The sequence below is a fragment of the Oncorhynchus kisutch genome, linkage group LG15 (assembly GCF_002021735.2).
Source record: "Oncorhynchus kisutch isolate 150728-3 linkage group LG15, Okis_V2, whole genome shotgun sequence".
NCBI classification, from domain to species: domain Eukaryota; kingdom Metazoa; phylum Chordata; class Actinopteri; order Salmoniformes; family Salmonidae; genus Oncorhynchus; species Oncorhynchus kisutch.
The window spans coordinates 62,251,451-62,273,146 of NC_034188.2; the positions used below are offsets into that span (position 1 = coordinate 62,251,451).

Here is a 21,696-nt window from a genome sequence, read left to right on the forward strand (position 1 = left end):
CTGACTGGTCGAGCAGCGGTACATACAAACGTTACCAAGTGCGCTATTTTTCAGATGTTGCCCTACCGGAGTTACACAGTATTTTTGAAACGCACATCCATGAGCTACTTGCTATGGGCGTCACTACTATTAGATTCACGACTGACATTTGGACCAGCGATGTCAGCCCCATGAGCATGCTGAGTCTGTCAGCACAGTGGGTCGTTGAGGATGTATTTATTTATTTATTTCAAGCTCATGAATGTACTGGTTGTCATACCACTGCTGCCATTTCAATGGCATTTGAGAACATGTTTGAAACTTGGAAACATAAACACACTAGCTAGCTCCAATCGAACAAGTGACTCATCGAACAAAAAGCTCATCAACTGCGCCTACAGCAGATGTGATACCCTCTGTCATGGCATTGAAACGACCGCTCAACCAAAACTGCCGACACAGGCTGTGAACAAGCGATTCATGGCATTCTCTCTTTACTGTGTTGCCACCATGCTCGATGCTAGGTACAATAACCGCTACTTCGATGTAGACAAGAAACAGGGTTTACATGAAATGTTACATACGGAGCTGGACAAGATGTAAACAGACACAGTGACAGTGCGCACCGAGGAAGAGAGGCTACGGACAGACAGAGCTGAAACTTCACTGCTTGACATGTATGATGAAATCCTGGTTGAGAATGAACAAATGAACGAACCAACACAGCAAGTAAGTGAAATAAATAGATATTGATTATGTTTTACTGATAATGGGGACGAAAATGCCAACAAAATAACTTTTTGGTCAGGGTGGTGTGTGTGTAACCTTTATTTAACTATGCAAGTCAGTTAAGAACAAATTCTTATTTACAATGACGGCCTACCCCGGCCAAACCCGGATGACGCCAATTGTGCGCCGCCCTATGGGACACCCGGATGTGATACAGCCTGGATTCAAACCAGGGACTGTAGTAACGCCTCTTGCACTGAGATGAGATGCCTTAGACAGCTGCGTCCATGTGTGTCTATTAACGATGTAACTATACTAGAATGCTTAAAAGGCCACTAAAATGTTAAATATCAGTTATCAGTATACATTTTTGGGGGGCAATGAAAATATTGGATACTGGTATCAGCCAAAAATGTCATATCAGTGCATCACTACTCCTAACCCTACCTGGTGCAGGATGGAGTAGGTCAGCAGGCTGTTGGGCCCTGATCCGTCCTGATCCGAGGCCTGGAAGGTGTAGATGGACGCCCCAGGCTCCATGTTCTCAGGTATCACCACGGTAACGGGGTCCTCCGGGAAGCGGGGTGCATGGTCGTTGCTGTCCTCCACCTCGATGTCTAGCTGCACCAGGTGGCTGCTGGGTAACGTCATGGAGAAGTCGTCCACCTCTATCTGTAGTGTGTAGCGGGCGGAGCGCTCATAATCCAGCTCCCTCGCCAGGTACACGTCACCTGTCTGACGGTCCACCATGAACGTTCCATCTCGGTCTGACCCGCCCACCACTGTGTAGGTCACCTGACCGGCCTCAGGGAGCTCAAAGCCATCATGTGACCTCACAGAGCCAATCATAGAGCCTGGTTTGGCCTCCTCGACGGAGTTAAAGGACATGGAGATGGAGTTGGCTTTGGAAGGAGCTCTGCTCGCACTCTGGACCTGTGGACAGGGAGATTGGAATTTGGTAAGCATATATCCTCAATACCACTCAGGACCTACGGTCAGACAGATAGGGATATGGTTAGCAAACTGTATATCATCAATATATTGGTGTTAAAGGTTTGTAGCTAGCTAACGTCATCACCAGGCTCAATTGTGAGAGCCGGCTGGAGGATGAAATTAGTAGCTAGCTAATCAATGTTTCTCCAAACAATCTACTGACTATTGAGGGAAATTATTAGCAACTATGAATATCCTGACAGTTAATGATAATCCATTTAGCAAGATAGCTGAATATCAACAGTCAGCAGACTCATGCTACAGTGCATTCGGAAAGTATTCAGACCCCTTCACTTTTTCCACATTTTGTTACGTTACAGCCTTCATCTACATTTTTTTAAATTCCCCCTCATCAATCTACACACAATAACCCATAATGGCAAAGAAAAAACAGGTTTTTAGATTTTTTTTTACAGATTTAGAAATAAAATAAAACTGAAATATCACCTTTACATAAGTATTCAGACCCTTTACTCAGTACTTTGTTGAAACACCTTTGGCAGAGATTACAGCCTTGATTCTTCTTGGGTATGATGCTACAAGCTTGGCACACCGGAGTTTCTCCCATTCTTCTCTGCAGATCCTCTCAAGCTCTGTCAGGTTGGATGGGGAGCATCGCTGCATAGCTATTTTCAGGTCTTCCCAGAGATATTTGGATGGGTTCAAATCAGGGCTATGGCTGGGCCACTCAAGGACATTCAGAGACTAATGCCACTCCTGCGTTGTCTTGGCTGTGTGCTTAGGGTCATTGTCCTGTTGGAATGTGAACCTACGCCTGAGTCTACACTCCTAAGCGCTCTGGAGCAGGTTTTCATCAAGGATCTCTATGTACTTTGCTCCATTCATCTTTCCCTTGATCCTGACAAGTCTCCAAGTCCTTCCTGTTGAAAAACATCCCCACTGCATGATGCTGCCACCACCATGCTTCACCGTAGGGATGGTGCCAGGTTTCCTCCAGACGTGCTGGCATTCAGGCCAAAGAGTTAAATCTCGGGTTTCATCACAGCAGAGAATCTTGTTTCTCATGTTTCTCTCTTTTGGCAAACTCCAAGCGGGCTGTCATGTGCCTTTTACTGAAGAGTGGCTTCCGTCTGGCTTCCGTCTGGCTACTCTACCATAAAGGCCTGATTGGTGGACTGCTTCAGAGATGGTTGTCCTTCTGGAAGGTTCTCCCATCTCCACAGAGGAACTCTGAAGCACTGTCAGAGTGAACATTGGGTTCTTGGTCAACTCCCTGACTAAGGTCCTTCTCCCACGATTGTTCAGTTTGGCCCAGGAGGCCAACTCTAGGAAGAGTCTTGAGTCTTGGTTCCAGAATTATTGAGGCCACTGTGTTCTTGGGGACCTTCAATGCTGCAGAATTTTTTTGGTATCCTTCCCCAGATCTGTGCCTCGACACAATCCTGTCTCGGAGCTCTACGGACAACTCCTTCGACCTCATGGCTTGGTTTATACTCTGACATGCACTGTCAACTGGGGGAGATCATAGAGACAGGTGTGTGCCTTTCCAAATCATGTCCAATCAATTGAATTTACCACAGGTGGACTCCAATCAAGTTGTAGAAACATCTCAAGGATGATCAATGGAATCAGGATGCAGCTGAGCTCAATTTCGAGTCTCATAGCAAAGGGTCTGAATTCTTATATAAATAAGGTATTTTTATTACATTTTTGCAAACATTTCTAAAAACCTGTTTTGCTTTGTCATTATGTGTAAATTGATGAGGTAAAAAAATTATTTAATGTAACGTAACAAAGTGGAAAAATTCAAGGGGTCTGAATACTTTCTGAATGGACTGTATGTGCCTAATAATGACCATCATACATGCCTAGTGGCAGTTGGAGCTACATTTTCAAATACAACGCTAAAGAATCCAAATATTAAACGGCATGCTGTGAACCAGAAACAGATTTCAACCAACCCACTCTATTTCCTCATTAGGAATAAAAGAAACGGAATGTTTTAAGAGGTTTTTCTAAAAATAAACTGCTAGCGCTAATCACATTTAAACAGATAGGCATGCCACTGCCAGGAAAAATAATAAAGGATACAAGTAACAATAATCAGAAAAAGATATTTGAGTGATCGTTCAGATCTCGCTGCAGCAGGCAGGGCTTGGTCGTCTACAGTACTGAGTTTTTACACCTCCCTTGATGACCAATCAGAAGAACATGAAAGACCGCGGCTTTGACACATCACTCCCTTTGTATGGAAACAGGCACCAGAAGTTACACATATGACATATTGTTCTAATAATCCTGTTTTTCAGTTCAGCTCTAAGCAGGGGATAGAGTCACAGGGTTTAAATATCTGAGCGAGACAGAGAGAGAGAGCTAGAAAGAGAGAGGAAGGAAAATAAAATTGTTTTGTGCACTTATCCATTTTTCTTCTCAACAAATCCTTGTTGATGCTTAATTCATTACAGCCTACAATACCTCGATAAACCAGTTACACTATACAGCACCACTATGTTGGCAGTCACTAAACAGCCCATGCTCTTTATGAAACATAATATGACAAAGTGTGAATTAACTCCACATTAGGCGGCAAATTGAGCGTCACCAAGCGAATTAGTGAGATCATATCCTTTCCCTACTGCTGTACTTGTCTTGGACGGTGTGAGGGTCTGAAATGATGACGTGATAGAAACGCGTCAACAGACAAGAACAACACAACCCTGTTTAATCCTATTACACACTAATTATTACTCACATTCTTACGTCAGAAGAACAGGAGAAATGAGAGAATTTCTTTTTGAAAAAAGTAACCCAGAGAAGCTGTTTTACTGCAGCCATTACAAGACCCTTCTATTTTCCTGGAACCTTAAAGATTCTGGGTCTGCGTTCCAAATGGCACCCATTCCCTACACAGGGCACTGGTCAAAAGAAGTGCACCATACAGGGAATAGGGTGTCATTTGGGATGAACATTGGATTTACAGCTACAGAGTTCCTTCCATTGTGCTGGCCTGGCCGGTCACTATTTAGTTGTACATTAAATATTAATTAAATTAACTTGAATGGTGTATTTTATGTGGGTGCACATCCCAGGTGGTGTTGTACTACTGTATTAAAAGTGTTGAAGTCATTCAGTATGGCCTTGATCAGAGAAATCACAGCTGGTGATCATCATGGGCCAGATGGGAGCACTTGATTCATACCTAGTTTTCCATCTTTTACTCATAGAGAAATTCCCCTTTTGAAAAGTCAAAGAGGAGGAGAAAGGAGGGCGGAAAAGGAGGGAGGGACGGTTGTCAGAACTCTGACATGCCTATTTGGAACAACATTGTTGTGAGGAGACATCAAGAGCAAGTTTGACTTAGTACTTTTCTCTGTACTTTAGTTTAATGTGGGATATTTGATAGGTGTTGATCTAGTAGTTTTCTGACCTTTATTATTAGGATACAGCTAGATCAGTGAGAAGGAAGGTGGTAGGGGATAGGAGATAGGGTATATGACATAGGAGATAGCGTGTATGACATAGGAGATAGGGTATATGACATAGGAGATGGGGTGTATGACATAGGAGATAGTGTATATGACATAGGATATAGGGTATATGACATATGAGATAGGGTATATGACATAGGAGATAGCAATCTGAGGCAGGGCTCTCATCTGTATGTGTAATTTACAGGTAGCGCTGTAAGAGGGAAGGAGGTAGGGGCTAGGGGTTAGGAGGTAGGGGTCTTACCTGTATGTGTAGTGTACAGGTAGCGCTGTAAGAGGGAAGGAGGTAGGGGCTAGGGTTTAGGAGGTAGGGGTCTTACCTGTATGTGTAGTGTACAGGTAGCGCTGTAAGAGGGTAGGGTCTAGGGGCTAGGAGGTAGGGGTCTTACCTGTATGTGTAGTGTACAGGTAGCGCTGTGAGATGGCTGGCCTCGGTCAGTGGCGGTCACAGTGAAGCTGTACTCAGCTCTGTCAGAGCGACTCAGAGGAGAGGAGGAATGCAGTTCACCTGTAGTCGGGTTCAGAGAGAAACGCTCTGCTCTGGGACCTGTAGAGGAGGGAGGGAGGGAGAAAAAGAGAGAGAAAGAGTGAGCAAGAAGTGCAGCTATAAATTGTTAGAGTCTTTTTGGAAACAATGCCAGAAGAAAACAATGCATTCCACACATAATCACTCAACGGCAGAAAATAGCATTAAATGTAATCTTCAATCATTAACTCACACACAATCCCTCCCTCTCTCTCCCTCCTTCCATCCCTCTCTCACCTGACATGGAGTAGTACACAGTGCCGTTTTCTCCCTCATCAGGGTCCTTGGCCTGTACTTTCCCCAGCAGTAGACCTGATGCCTGGCCCTCCATCACCTACAGAAGGACATCACAAGGTAAAACGGTGACTTTGTTTCCTTCTCAACGCTGACCACTAACATATCATGTGAGACCCCATGCCCTAAGGACCCTGGTCAAAAGTAATATATAATATATAGAATAGAGAGGCATTTGAGAGGCAGCCTCAGTATCACCTGCATGGTCAGTCCTCTGCCAGGCTGGCTGTGTCTGAAGGAGGGGGTGTTGTCGTTCTCATCCAGGACGGTGATGAAGGCTGTCCCTGTAGCGCTGCGCGGGGGAGTACCTCCATCCTGGACCACCAACAACACCTGGTAACTACTCTGCTGCTCCCTGTCCAGACCTACACGGGTACTGATCTCACCTGAGGGAGAGAGGGAGAGGGAGAGATAGGAGGGAGGAGGAGTAATGGTGAGAAATTAAAGGGAGAGACGGTAGTCTTTGATCACACACAAACACACACACACGCACCCACAAACATACACACATGCACACACAAAGGCATGGCAGGAACCTGAACAGCTGCAGTGGAGGTTAGAATGATCAGCCCCTGGCGAGCAACTACACACAGTCCCACAGTCACAGCAGGCCAATTAGGGCCCAGCAGGAACCCTCAACACTGCAGATAACCTGATTTACTATCACAGAGAACAGACAGGCCAGGGACAGGCCAGGGGTCTGCAGTAGGAGAAGGAGTGAGAATGAATGTTCATGTAAATTGTAGTGTTGTGTGTCTATTCTGAATGCCACATCTGAAGTGCCTGTGGTAAATATAAAGTTGTTAAACACTGAGTGTACAAAACATTAGGAGCACCTGCTCTTTCAATGACATAGACTGACCAGGTGACCTGGTGAAAGCTATGATCCCTTATTGATGTCACTTGTTAAATCCACTTCGATCAGTGTAGATGAAGGGGAGGCAGGTTAAAGAAGGATTGTTAAGCCTTGAGATAATTGAAACATGGATTGTGTATGTGTGCCATACATAGGGTGAATGGGGAAAAGAAAGTGCCATTGAATGGGGTATGGTTGTAGGTGCCAGGCGCACTGGTTTTTATCAAGAACTGCAGTGCTGCTGGGTTTTTCATGCTCAACAGTTTCCCGTGTGTATCAAGAATAGTCCACCACCCAAAGGACATCCACCCAACTTGACACAACAGTGGGAAGCATTGGAGTCAACATGGGCCAGCATCCCTGTGGAACACTTTCGACACCTTGTAGAGTCCATGCCCCGATGAATTGAGGCTGTTCTGAGGGCAAAAGGGGGGAGGGGGGGTTTGTAACTCAATATTAGGAAGGTGTTCTTAATGTTTTGCACACTCAGTGTATATTTTTTTATTCCATTCATTAGCAGTCTTTGAACTACCTGTGTGTGAGTTGATCTGGAAGTGTCTGTCTGGGTGTAGAAGTCTGTAACTGAGCCTGCCGTTGAGGCCCGTGTCGCGGTCCGTAGCCAACACCCGTCCAAACCCTGAACCCGCCGGAAGGTTCTCTCTCACGGCCAGGAAAGCCCTCGCCTGGATCAGACGGGGAGAGTTGTCGTTCTCATCGGTCACCGACACTCTCACTGTGGCACTGCCCGTCTTCTTCAGCTGCCCGTGGCCCGACGTGGCCAGAACCATCAACATGTACATGTCCTTCACCTGGGCAAAGGTCATGGACGCACATTAAAGGGACATTACATTATAAATGAAAGTTAGTCAGATGTTTTCAGGTCTCTAAAGAGGTCTAATGTCAACATGAATGAGATCTACATGATCGATGTCAATCAAAGTGGCTTAATATGGCTGGGGGCAGTATTGAGTAGCTTGGAGGAATAAGGTGACCAGAGGTGCCCAGAGTAAACTGCCTGCTACTCAGTCCCAGTTGCTAATATATGCATATTAATAGTATATTTGGATGGAAAACACTCTGAAGTTTCTAAAACTGTTTGAATGATGTCTCTGAGTATAACAGAACTCATATGGCAGGCAAAAACCTGAGAGAAAATCCAACCAGGAAGTGGGAAATCTGAGGTTGGTCGTTTTTCAACTCATTCCCTGTTGAAGATACAGTGTGACATTGGTAATGTTGCACTTCCTAAGGCTTCCACTAGATGTCAACAGTCTTTAGAAACTTGTATGAGGCTTCTACTGTAAAGGAGGGGCTCATAAGGGCTCTTTGAGTCAGTGGTCTGGCAGAGTGCCACAAGCTCGTGACGCTCGTTCACGTGAGAGGGAGCTCTGTTCCATTGATTTTCTACAGACAAAGGAATTCTCCGGTTGGAACATTATTGAAGATTTATGTTAAAAACATCCTAAAGATTGATTCTATACATCGTTTGACATGTTTCTATGGACTGTAACGGAACTTTTTGACATTTCGTCTGCTCCTAGTGAACACGCTTCGTGAGTTTGGATTTGTTTACAAAACGAGCTAACAAAAGTAGCTATTTGGACATAAATGATGGACATTATCGAACAAAACATTTATTGTGGAACTGGGATTCCTGGGAGTGCATTCTGATGAAGATCATCAAAGGTAAGTCAATATTTATAATGTTATTTCTGACTTCTGTTGACTGCACAGTATGGCAGATATCTTTTTGGCTTGTTTGGTCTCTGAGCGCCGTATTTAGCTATTGCATGGTTTGCTTTAACGTAAATCTTTTTTTAAATCTGACACAGCGGTTGCATTAAGGAGAAGTGTATCTAAAGTTTCATGCATAACACTTGTATTTTCATCAACATTTATTATGAGAATTTCTGTAAATTGATGTGGCTCTCTGCAAAATCACTGGATGTTTTTGGAACTACTGAACATAACCCGCCAATGTATACTGAGATTTTTTATGTAAATATGAACTTTATCAAACAAAACATACATGTATTATGTAACATTAAGTCCTATGAGTGTCATCTGATGAAGATCATCAAAGGTTAATGATAAATTTTATCTCTCTTTCTGATTTTTGTGACTCCTCTCTTGGCCTGGAAAAAATGGCTGTGTTTTTCTGTAACTTGGCTCTGACCTAACATAATCGTTTGTGGTGCTTTCACCGTAAAGCTCTTTTTGAAATCGGACACTGTGGTGGGATTAACAAGAAGTGTATCTTTAAAATGGTGTGAAATACTTCTATGTTTGAGGAATTTCTAATTATGGGATTTCTGTTGTTATGAATTTGGCGCACTGCACGATCCTGTTAGCGGGATCTCAGCCCTAAGAAGTTTTAAAGGAGCAATCAGTGTGCGGGTCTGGAAAGCTTTATATATCTTCCTGTCACATGTCCTTCACCTCTCTGTCCAGGGCACTCTTCACAAACAGCCAGCCGCTGTCTACTGCGATGCCAAACCCTGCTGCGTCTCCGTCAGGTCTCAGGTGGAATGCCAGTGGAGAGGAGGACCCTGAACCCGCGGTGTCCCGGCTCAGAGCTCGCACCTGTAGATGGATGAATTAAGTCCTTAATCAGAAATATTGTCTATTGTTATATACAGCAAAATATGTCCAAGACAATGTTCCCCTTTCAACCTGTAGATGAAAAACAGTATACATGAAGTGTAGCAGATATTGGTTTATATCTTATCTGTCGGAAAGATATCAGTTTGTCTCTGTGAATGGTTTGTCCTCTGACAAATCAACTGTTAAATTTCGGTGTTCCTCAAGGTTCCGTTTTAGGACCACTATTATTTTCAATATATATTTTACCTCTTGGGGATGTCATTCGAAAACATAATGTTAACTTTCACTGCTATGCGGATGACACACAGCTGTACATTTCAATGAAACATGGTGATGCCACAAAATTGCCCTCGCTAAAAGCCTGTGTTTCAGACATAAGGAAGAGGATGGCTGCAAACGTTATACTTTTAAACTCGGACAAAACAGAGAAGTTTGTTCTAGGTCCCAAGAAACAAAGAGATCTTCTGCTGAATCTGACAAGTAATCTTGATGGTTGTATAGTCGTCTCAAATAAAACTGTGAAGGACCTCGGCATTACTCTGGACCCTGATCTCTCTTTTGACGAACATATCAAGACTGTTTCAAGGACAGCTTTTTTCCATCTACGTAACATTGCAAAAATCTGAAACTTTCTGTCCAAAAATTCATTCATGCTTTTGTTCCTTCTAGGTTAGACTACTTTCTCTACTTTCTCTACTTTCTGGCTACCCAGATAAAGCACTAAATAAACTTCAGTTAGTGCTAAATACGACTGCTAGAATCCTGACTAGAACCCAAAAATGTGATCATACACTCCCTATACTGGCTTCCTGTTAAGGCAAGGGCTGATTTCAAGGTTTTACTGCTAACCTACAAAGCATTACATGGGCTTGCTCCTACCTATCTTTCTGATTTGGTCCTGCCATACATACCTAGATGTATGCTACGGTCACAAGATGCAGGCCTCCTAATTGTCCCTAGAATTTCTAAGCAAACAGCTGGAGGCAGGGCTTTCTCCTATAGAGCTAAATTTTTATGGAATGGTCTGCCTACCCATGTGAGAGACGCAGACTCGGTCTCAACCTTTAAGTCTTTACTGAAGACTCATCTCTTCAGTAGGTCACCGTTTTGTCACTAAAGCACCTTATACCACCCACCACTGCGACTTGTATGCTCTAGTCGGCTGGCCCTCGCTACATATTCGTCGCCAGACCCACTGGCTCCAGGTCATCTACAAGTCTATGCTAGGTAAAGCTCCGCCTTATCTCAGCTCACTGGTCACGATGGCAACACCCATCCGTAGCACGCGCTCCAGCAGGTGTATCTCACTGATCATCCCTAAAGCCAACACCTCATTTGGCCGCCTTTCGTTCCAGTACTCTGCTGCCTGTGACTGGAACGAATTGCAAAAATCGCTGATGTTGGAGACTTTTATCTCCCTCACCAACTTCAAACATCAGCTATCTGAGCAGCTAACCGATCGCTGCAGCTGTACATAGTCTATTGGTAAATAGCCCACCCTTTTCACCTACCTCATCCCCATACTGTTTTTATTTATTTACTTTTCTGCTCTTCTGCACACCAATATCTCTACCTGTACATGACCATCTGATCATTTATCACTCCAGTGTTAATCTGCAAAATTGTAATTATTTGCCTACCTCCTCATGCCTTTTGCACACATTGTATATAGACCCCCCTTTGTTTTCTACTGTGTTATTGACTTGTTAATTGTTTACTCCATGTGTAACTCTTTGTTGTATGCTCACACTGCTATGCTTTATCTTGGCCAGGTCGCAGTTGCAAATGAGAACTTGTTCTCAACTAGCCTACCTGGTTAAATAAAGGTGAAATAAAAAAAAAAGGTCTTATGATTGAGTGTTGTCTGGCCCAGGAGTGTGAAGGTGAACGGAAAGGCTCTGGAGCAACGAACCGCCCTTGATGTCTCTGCCTGGCCGGTTCCCCTCTCTCCACTGGGATTCTCTTTCTCTAACCCTATTACAGGGGCTGAGTCACTGGCTTACTGGTGCTCTTCCATGCCGTCCCTAGGAGGGTTGTGTCACTTGAGTGGGTTGAGTCACTGACGTGGTCTTCCTGTCTGGGTTGGCGCCCCCCCCCCCTTGGGTTGTGCCGTGGCGGAGATCTTTGTGGGCTATACTCTGCCTTGTCTCAGGATGGTAAGTTGGTGGTTGAAGATATCCCTCTAGTGGTGTGGGGGCTGTGCTTTGGCAAAGTGGGTGGGGTTATATCCTGCCTGTTTGGCCCTGTCCGGGGGCAACGTCGGATGGGGTCACAGTTTCTCCTGACCCCTCCTGTCTCAGCATCCAATATTTATGCTGCAGTAGTTTATGTGTTGGGGGGCTAGGGTCAGTATTTCTCCTGTCTTATCCAGTGTCCTGTGTGAATTTAAGTATGCTCCTTCTAATTATCTCTTTCTCTCTTTTTCTTTCTTTCTTTCTTTCTTTCTTTCTTTCTTTCTTTCTTTCTCTCTCAGAGGAGCTGAGCCCTAGGACCATGTCTCAGGACTACCTGGAATGATGACTCCTTGCTGTCCCCAGTCCACCTGGCTGTGCTGCTGCTCCAGTTTCAACTTATCTGCCTGCGGCTATGGAACCCTGACCTGTTCACCGGACGTGCTACCTGTCCCAGACCTGCTGTTATCAACTCTCTAGAGACAGCAGGAGCGGTAGAGATACTCTCAATGATCGGCTGTGAAAAGTCTAACTGATATTTACTCCTTAGTGGCGGCAGGGTAGCCTAGTGGTTAGAGTGTTGTTCAAACCCCCGAGCTGACACGGTACAAATGTGTCGTTCTGCCCCTGAACAGGCAGTTAACCCACTGTTCCTAGGCCGTCATTGAAAATAAGAATTTGTTCTTAACTGACTTCCCTAGTTAAATAAAGGTAAAATAAAATTTTAAAACTCCTGAGGTACTGACTTGTTGCACCCTCGACAACTACTGTGATTATTATTATTTGACCATGACCATTATGAACATTTGAACATCTCGGCCATGTTCTGTTATAATCTCCACCCGGCATAGCCAGAAGAGGACTGGCCACCCCTCATAGCCTGGTTCTTCTCGAGGTTTCTTCCTAGGTTTGGGCTTTTCTAGGGAGTTTTTCCTAGCCACCATGCTTCTACACCTGCATTGCTTGCTGTTTGGGGTTTTAGGCTGGGATTCTGTACAGCACTTTGATATATCAGCTGATGTATGTTTATAAATATAATTTGATTTGATATTTGATATTGGTACAGTTTCGCGGATACAGATGAAGCCTATTTTGGACAACAAAACTATTTCAATGGAAATTGTAATTGTTTCTATTCCAGGACATTATTACTGTAGTCTGGGTCTGGGAAACCTGCCCTCAATATAATTTTCTTATATACAGCAGAATTGTTTCCAAGACAGTTTTCCTCTTGGTGACAATAAAGGTTTGCACATTATTTGGATAGTCCCCGGTAGACGGTCTACAGATACTCAAACTATCAACAACCTATCGACTGCAACTCTGTTGATACATAACAGCTTTCTGGGGTTACGGTTAGGAGTAGTTAGTTGAAATGTTGTTGACAGTTAGTTGAACAATCTACTGAACATACCTGTAGGAAGCATGTGCTGAGCGGGGTGTTCTCCCTCAGCTCCACACGATAGGTCAGGGTGTCGAACACGGGACCGTGGTCGTTCTCTGCCTGGACGTGCACCACAAGCATCATGGTAGAGCTCAGCTGGGGAGCGCCACCATCTTTAGCTGTCACCGTTAGGTCATAGCGCGGCGTTACATCGTACGACAGCTCGCCGACCAGCCGGATCTCCCCTGTACTGCGCTCCATGGAAAAGGTTCTTTGACCTCCGCTTGAGGTTGCGGTGGAGGAAAGGTCAAAGGTCACCTGGCCATTGATACCAGAGTCCCGGTCTTGGGCCTGGACGCGGTAGACCATGGTCCCCATCTTTGTGTGCTCCGGGAGGAGGAGAGACTCAGAAGAGGAGGGCAGGAAGACAGGAGTGTTGTCGTTGATGTCCTGGATTGTGATGTGGACGTGGGTCTGACCGAAGGCAGGGGGCCTGCCACTACGAGCCTGGAGCTCCAGGGTTAGAGAAGGCTGGGCCTCGTGGTCCAGAGGAAGGCTGGTCCGCAGGGCTCCGCTCTCTGGGTCCACGGTGAAGTAGCCAGCAGGGTCTCCAGAGGATATGCTGTACAGGATGTCCTTATTGAGGATGCCTGGGAACAGACAGGGGAAGTTTCAAGTTTAATGTATTATTATTATCCTGTATGTACAGGATACACATGGCATACACTGTCCAACGAAACGCTTACTTGCAGGTTCCTTCTCAACAATGCAACAACGCCCCCTGAGTGCTGCTGTGTACTAAGGCACTGCATCGCAGTGCTAGCTGTGCCACCAGAGATTCTGGGTTCAAGTCCAGGCTCTGTTGCAGCCGGGCGCGACCGGGAGACCCATGGGGCGGTGCACAATTGCCCCAGCGTTGTCAGGGTTAGGGGAGGGTTTGGCCGGCAGGGATGTCCTTGTTCCATCACATACTAGTGACACCTGTGGCGGGCCGGGCGCTGTGCAAGCTGACACGGTCGCCAGGTGTACAGTGTTTCCTCCGACACATTGGTGCGGCTGGCTTCCGGGTCAAGTGGGCATTGTGTCAAGAAGCAGTGCAGCTTGGCTGGGTTGTGTTTCGGAGGACGCACGGCACTCGACCTTCGCCTCTCCCGAGTCCATTGGAAGTTGCAGTGATGAGACAAGACTGTAACTACCAATTGAATACCATGAAATTGGGGAGAAAAAGGGGTTAAAAAAAAGATAATAAAAGTATAATGCGGGAAGGCACAATTTATAGTCCAATATTTACACGTGTATTGCAGAAAGGGGGATTGGGGGGCAAGTGTTGAATTTGTGCAGTATTTAGCAATCATAACAAGAGTCTGGTAGTAGCAGTTGTGATGTGTGTGTATAGTAGCATGAATGTATGTGTATGAGTGCATATCTGTGTGGGTGTGTTTTCTTGAGTTAGTGCATGTGTGTGATGTGACGACCCTCCCACTCTGTCTGCCGAATTCTTTCTCTTTGCTCATGTTTTCCTTAAATAGGATGTTGGGGGGCAGAGCACAGGAGGGTCGTCAGCGAAATGGGACACACCTGGGCTCGGGTGTGTCCCGGGATGAATACACCTCTTCCCCATTCATTGGGGAGACTCTCTCCATGCAGACACACTGACAGATTTTGTTTTTCGCTGTTTTGTTTATTTGCGTTGGCACCTTTCAACAACCCTCATTATCACATTTATGCACGCAACCACTCCCTTACACTACTGACTACACACACCGTTGTTAATTGTATTTAGTTTACTTAAGTTAATAAATATATTTTGTTATTCCTTATCTCCACGTTGTCTCCGTTTTTGTTACGAACTCTGAGCCGGTTCGTGACAAGTGGGGGCTCGTCCAGGATCTTGAAGGTATTGTGTTTGGGAGAAAACGTGGAGTTAATGTTAAAATCTGTAGGGGCTTTGTTTGCATCTTTTGTTACAGCTTGTTTGAGTTGTAATGTTTGGTGCCCAGTGTTGGTTGCCTTTGTTTGGTTGGTAAACTTGCCACTGCGGTGGATAGTTGGTTGTGTGCTGCGTTGGAGAGAGTATATTGGTTAGTTTCCAGGTTCTGCCCAGGCTGGAGACTCTTGCTCTACTCGCTGTTGGGACATCGGTCTGAGGAGGTGAGTACAATCGGCTGTGTACCACAGTGGGAGATTTGGGTAGGGTAGTGACACTTGCTACCTGGAGCTATAGCCTTTCTTTTTCCCCTGTTAGGCTTAGCGACGTGTTTCACTTTAGAATACAATGGGCATTGTTATTTTGTTTGTTATTTTTGTGTGGTGTCTGGACTGAGCAGTTGTCTCGGGGGCACATCCATGGCTTGGGGGAATTTGCCAGCGTGCTAGGTGGTACGTTTCCATGCCAGCAGGCTACAGTGTGTAATTACCCACCACAAATCCGCACAAAGACTAGAGTTGAGTTACTATAGGTTTTGGGGGAAGCTCTATATATATCTCATCTCTCTCCTGTGATGCCCAGTGTGATTGTAATTTCTCTTGTGGTCTGTCCTGGTGTGTTCAGCAGAGGGGAAGAGCGATATTCTTTTTTTTAAATTATTGACTTCTGACTATGACATCTAATATAGATGAGTTCATTCGCTTTTCATCAGAGGAACTGTTAGAATTATGTACTAAAGAACAGCTGTTGAAGATCACTGAACACTACAAATGTTGCTGAGGTCTGGGGAGGACAAGGTTGGCTGGGGCAAGTGGAAGTGTGAACACGTACCCCCTCGAGGCTGGGTCAATTTGGGATGCAGAGGCTGGGTCAATTTGTTTGTGTGACTGGTATGGTGTTCCGGGGTCCTTGTTGGCCCCCAGTTTTACGGAGGGTGGGGGGTGGGTGACGAACCTCCCACTCTGTCGGCCGAATTCTTTCTCCTTACTCTTGTGTTCCTTAATAGGATGTTGGGGGGCGGAGCCGGGAGGGTCGGCAGCACCTTTCAACACCCCACATTATCACATTTATGCACGCAACCACTCCCTTACACTACTGACTACACACACCGTTGTTAATTGTATTTAGTTTACTTAAGTTAATAAATATATTTATTAACTAATCTCCACATTGTCTCTGTTTTTGTTACAAACTCTGAGCCGGTTCGTGACAGTGAATACAGATGTAATTGTGTGTGTGTGGGAATTTATTTGTATCTTTTGAAGTGAGTTGACAAGATCCAGAGCCACTCCAGACGAGGAGACCAGGACCAGACCAGGCAGAGACCACTTCAGTTACAATATACTCCCCCTCAGTCATTTGTCAAGTCTTTTACACTATGACAGAGCCCTAAATATCCAAAGCAATGACTATAAAAACAATGTTCTGGTATGGAATTTGTGATTAATGTGATTTCTAAACTAGGTGTGTACAGTGGCTCACTGCCTATTTGAACAATTGGTACATGTAGCAAAGAGGGAGCACAGAACACCCGAGTGAGTCCTTTCAGCACATACTGCCCACACACACACTACCCCCCCAACACACACACACACACACACACACACACACACACCCCGCACACACACACACACACCCCCACACACACGCATGCTTTTAAACAGATGTTAGCAATCCTTAACCAATCATAAGTTCTAATTCCGAGTCACACCCACCGTTTTTACTGATGGCCTGTACGATGCCAACCTCAGTCCCACGCAGTACGTCTTCAGACACAGTGAAGCTGTACTGGCTGTGTTCGAACACAGGGGGTGCCACCAGGCCTGCCACCACACTGATGTTGACCCGGGCGTTGAACAGTGCTGCCAGACCCCCTCCGTCCTGGGCTGAAACCACCATGGGGATCACCGTGTTGGCCTTGCCGTGCAGCGACCGGGACAGGGAGATCACACCTGGTGGAGAAAGGACACAAAACACAGTGGTCAAGGTCAGACACAGCTCCAAATACACACACACAGACATGAGGACGGACACACACACACAGCACCACATTAATAGAGCAGGTTAAAATCAGCAGGAACCCTGTTAAAAACGCTGACTCTAGAATCTAGTCCTGTCCCGGTTGCTGACATCCCGGTTGCCGTACTCCTGTGGCGGGCCGGGCGCAGTGCACGCTGACATGGTCACCAGGTGCACGGTGTTTCCTTCGACACATTGGTGCGGCTGGCTACCGGGTTAAGTGGGCATTGTGTCAAGAAGCAGTGCGACTTGGTTGGATTGTGTTTCTGAGGACGCACGGCTCTCGACCTTCGCCTCCCCCGAGTCCGTACGGGAGTTGTAACGATGAGACAAGACTGTAACTACTGTAACCACCAAACTACCACGAAATTGAGGAGAAAAAGGGTAAAGTAAAAAAAATACTAAAATACAAAAAAAAGCACCAACCTGTTTATTATTGGTCATAGTTAAAGATGTATTACAGTAAAACGCCAACCTGTTTATTTTTGGTCATAGTTAAAGATGTATTACAGTAAAACGCCAACCTGTTTATTTTTGGTCATAGTTAAAGATGTATTACAGTAAAACGCCAACCTGTTTATTTTTGGTCATAGTTAAAGATGTATTACAGTAAAACGCCAACCTGTTTATTTTTGGTCATAGTTAAAGATGTATTACAGTAAAACGCCAACCTGTTTATTTTTGGTCATAGTTAAAGATGTATTACAGTAAAACGCCAACCTGTTTATTTTTGGTCATAGTTAAAGATGTATTACAGTAAAGCGCCAACCTGTTTATTATTGGTCATAGTTAAAGATGTATTACAGTAAAACGCCAACCTGTTTATTTTTGGTCATAGTTAAAGATGTATTACAGTAAAACGCCAACCTGTTTATTTTTGGTCATAGTTAAAGATGTATTACAGTAAAACGCCAACCTGTTTATTTTTGGTCATAGTTAAAGATGTATTACAGTAAAACGCCAACCTGTTTATTTTTGGTCATAGTTAAAGATGTATTACAGTAAAACGCCAACCTGTTTATTTTTGGTCATAGTTAAAGATGTATTACAGTAAAACGCCAACCTGTTTATTTTTGGTCATAGTTAAAGATGTATTACAGTAAAACGCCAACCTGTTTATTTTTGGTCATAGTTAAAGATGTATTACAGTAAAACGCCAACCTGTTTATTTTTGGTCATAGTTAAATCTGTATTACAGTAAAACGCCAACCTGTTTATTATTGGTCATAGTTAAATCTGTATTACAGTAAAACGCCAACCTGTTTATTTTTGGTCATAGTTAAATCTGTATTACAGTAAAGCGCCAACCTGTTTATTTTTGGTCATAGTTAAAGCTGTATTACAGTAAAACGCCAACCTGTTTATTTTTGGTCATAGTTAAAGCTGTATTACAGTAAAACGCCAACCTGTGTCTTTGTTGAGGGTGAAGAAGGGGGAGTTGCCCCCGGGGACGGTTCGGTACGTGACCCTCCCGTTCTCCCCAGTGTCGGGGTCAAGGGCCGTAACCTTGACGACAGAGGTGCCAGGTGCACTCTGGGAGCTGAGGCTGACGGCGTAGCTCACAGGGTAGAAGACTGGTCTGTTGTCGTTGATGTCCAGCAGGTCAACCCTGACATAGGCCATAGAATTCAGACCGCCCTGCAGGGAAACAGAAAGGAAAATCTATCAATGAATCTAAAAGACAACGCTCATTGGAATGTGTTAGATGTGTCAGTTCCATTCTGTGTTGGTTTGTTGATGCTGGTGAATCTTCTGGAAAGGTCACCACAGTGTCCTGGGGTAGAAATGTTTTTGATTTCAATGTGCCTCAGTTAAGCTGAGCACCTTTCCCCCTTTATATCAAAGCCCAGCTGAAGTGAGTTAGGTGTTGGGTTTGCACCACTTCTAAGGACAAAAAGCCCTCTGTTCTACTAGACTTCACATGCTGTTGTATATCAGCAGGACAAAGTGGTAAAATAAATGAAAAAAAGAGTAAGACCACATTAATAGAACAGGTTAAAATCAGCAGGAACCCTGTTAAAAACGTCTGACTCTAGAATCTAGTCCTGGCAGGTTGCAGGTTGGTGGAGGGATACGGATTGATAGCTCCCCCAGGGAAACAGCAATCTGTCAGGATCTGTGTGGGGTGAGAGGGCTCGCTACCGCCGCCACAGAGGATAGAGCTCTGTTTCCCTGGTGGCTTGTTCTGAACAGAATACAGAGCAGGCTTTTCATTTGGCCGGACTAGTGAGAGGGAGGAGGGAGCAGTGGTTCAACTTATTAAATATTACTGCTGCCTGCCTGTCTCCTTGCATGCCTGTCTGTCCATCTGCCTAACTGTATGTCTGTCTGCCTGACGTTGGAGGCTTTTTTTTTCTCTCTCTCTCTCTCTCGATTATTTTACCATGACTGCAGTGATTTCCTTTCATTTCTACCCTTTTACCTTCAAGTAGGATTTGGCGTGTGGCGCTACAGCATAGTCCTGTCAGGGAAACTCATTCACAGCATAGTCCTGTCAGGGAAACTCATTCACAGCATAGTCCTGTCAGGGAAACTCATTCACAGCATAGTCCTGTCAGGGAAACTCATTCACAGCATAGTCCTGTCAGGGAAACTCATTCACAGCACAGTCCTGTCAGGGAGACTCATTCACAGCCCTGTCAGGGAGACTCATTCACAGCATAGTCCTGTCAGGGAGAGTCATTCACAGCATAGTCCTGTCAGGGAGACTCATTCACAGCATAGTCCTGTCAGGGAGAGTCATTCACAGCATAGTCCTGTCAGGGAGACTCATTCACAGCATAGTCCTGTCAGGGAGACTCATTCACAGCACAGCCCTGCCAGGGAGAGTCATTCACAGCATAGTCCTGTCAGGGAAACTCATTCACAGCATAGTCCTGTCAGGGAAACTCATTCACAGCATAGTCCTGTCAGGGAAACTCATTCACAGCATAGTCCTGTCAGGGAAACTCATTCACAGCATAGTCCTGTCAGGGAAACTCATTCACAGCATAGTCCTGTCAGGGAAACTCATTCACAGCATAGTCCTGTCAGGGAAACTCATTCACAGCATAGTCCTGTCAGGGAAACTCATTCACAGCATAGTCCTGTCAGGGAAACTCATTCACAGCACAGTCCTGTCAGGGAGACTCATTCACAGCATAGTCCTGTCAGGGAGACTCATTCACAGCATAGTCCTGTCAGGGAGACTCATTCACAGCATAGTCCTGTCAGGGAGACTCATTCACAGCACAGCCCTGCCAGGGAGAGTCATTCACAGCATAGTCCTGTCAGGGAAACTCATTCACAGCACAGACCTGTCAGGGAAACTCATTCACAGCACAGTCCTGTCAGGGAGAGTCAATCACAGCACAGTCCTGCCAGGGAGAGTCATTCACAGCATAGTCCTGTCAGGGAAAGTCATTCACAGCATAGTCCTGTCAGGGAAACTCATTCACAGCACAGACCTGCCAGGGAGAGTCATTCACAGCACAGACCTGCCAGGGAGAGTCATTCACAGCCCTGCCAGGGAGTCATTCACAGCACAGCCCTGCCAGGGAGAGTCATTCACAGCACAGCCCTGCCAGGGAGAGTCATTTACGGCTCTGTCAGGGAGAGTCATTCACAGCACAGCCCTGTCAGGGAGAGTCATTCACAGCATAGCCCTGCCAGGGAGAGTCATTCACAGCACAGCCCTGCCAAGGAGAGTCATTCACAGCACAGCCCTGCCAGGGAGAGTCATTCACAGCACAGCCCTGCCAGGGAGAGTCATTCACAGCACAGCTCTGCCAGGGAAACTCATTCACAGCACAGCCCTGCCAGGGAGTCATTTACAGCACAGCCCTGCCAGGGAGAGTCATTTACAGCACAGCCCTGCCAGGGAGAGTCATTTACAGCACAGCCCTGCCAGGGAGAGTCATTTACAGCACAGCCCTGCCAGGGAGAGTCATTTACAGCACAGCCCTGCCAGGGAGAGTCATTTACGGCTCTGTCAGGGAGAGTCATTCACAGCACAGCCCTGTCAGGGAGAGTCATTCACAGCATAGCCCTGCCAGGGAGAGTCATTCACAGCACAGCCCTGCCAAGGAGAGTCATTCACAGCACAGCCCTGCCAGGGAGAGTCATTCACAGCACAGCCCTGCCAGGGAGAGTCATTCACAGCACAGCTCTGCCAGGGAAACTCATTCACAGCACAGCCCTGCCAGGGAGTCATTTACAGCACAGCCCTGCCAGGGAGAGTCATTTACAGCACAGCCCTGCCAGGGAGAGTCATTTACAGCACAGCCCTGCCAGGGAGAGTCATTTACAGCACAGCCCTGCCAGGGAGAGTCATTTACAGCACAGCCCTGCCAGGGAGAGTCATTCACAGCACAGCCCTGCCAGGGAGAGTGATTTACAGCACAGCCCTGCCAGGGAGAGTCATTTACAGCACAGCCCTGCCAGGGAGAGTCATTCACAGCCCTGCCCTGCCAGGGAGAGTCATTCACAGCCCTGCCCTGCCAGGGAGAGTCATTCACAGCCCTGCCCTGCCAGGGAGAGTCATTCACAGCCCTGCCCTGCCAGGGAGAGTCATTTACAGCACAGCCCTGCCAGGGAGAGTCATTTACAGCACAGCCCTGCCAGGGAGAGTCATTTACAGCACAGCCCTGCCAGGGAGAGTCATTCACAGCACAGCCCTGCCAGGGAGAGTCCTTTACAGCACAGCCCTGCCAGGGAGAGTCCTTTACAGCACAGCCCTGCCAGGGAGAGTCATTTACAGCACAGCCCTGCCAGGGAAACTCATTCA

General features: G+C 45.9%; 1 protein-coding gene across 1 annotated transcript in view; it reads right to left on the reverse strand.

Annotated features, from left to right (window-relative positions):
* LOC109904830 (protocadherin-16) overlaps positions 1 to 21,696 on the reverse strand; it is a 184,590-nt gene that overhangs the window by 24,591 nt on the left and 138,303 nt on the right. Inside the window, exons 4-12 of the mRNA XM_020501959.2 lie at positions 18,338 to 18,569; positions 16,628 to 16,864; positions 13,016 to 13,635; positions 9,266 to 9,409; positions 7,359 to 7,635; positions 6,169 to 6,356; positions 5,914 to 6,010; positions 5,540 to 5,697; positions 1,156 to 1,641 (exon numbers count right to left, since the gene is read on the reverse strand). Of these exons, the coding sequence (XP_020357548.2) occupies positions 1,156 to 1,641; positions 5,540 to 5,697; positions 5,914 to 6,010; positions 6,169 to 6,356; positions 7,359 to 7,635; positions 9,266 to 9,409; positions 13,016 to 13,635; positions 16,628 to 16,864; positions 18,338 to 18,569 (2,439 nt within the window). The remainder of the gene's footprint in view (positions 1 to 1,155; positions 1,642 to 5,539; positions 5,698 to 5,913; positions 6,011 to 6,168; positions 6,357 to 7,358; positions 7,636 to 9,265; positions 9,410 to 13,015; positions 13,636 to 16,627; positions 16,865 to 18,337; positions 18,570 to 21,696) is intronic.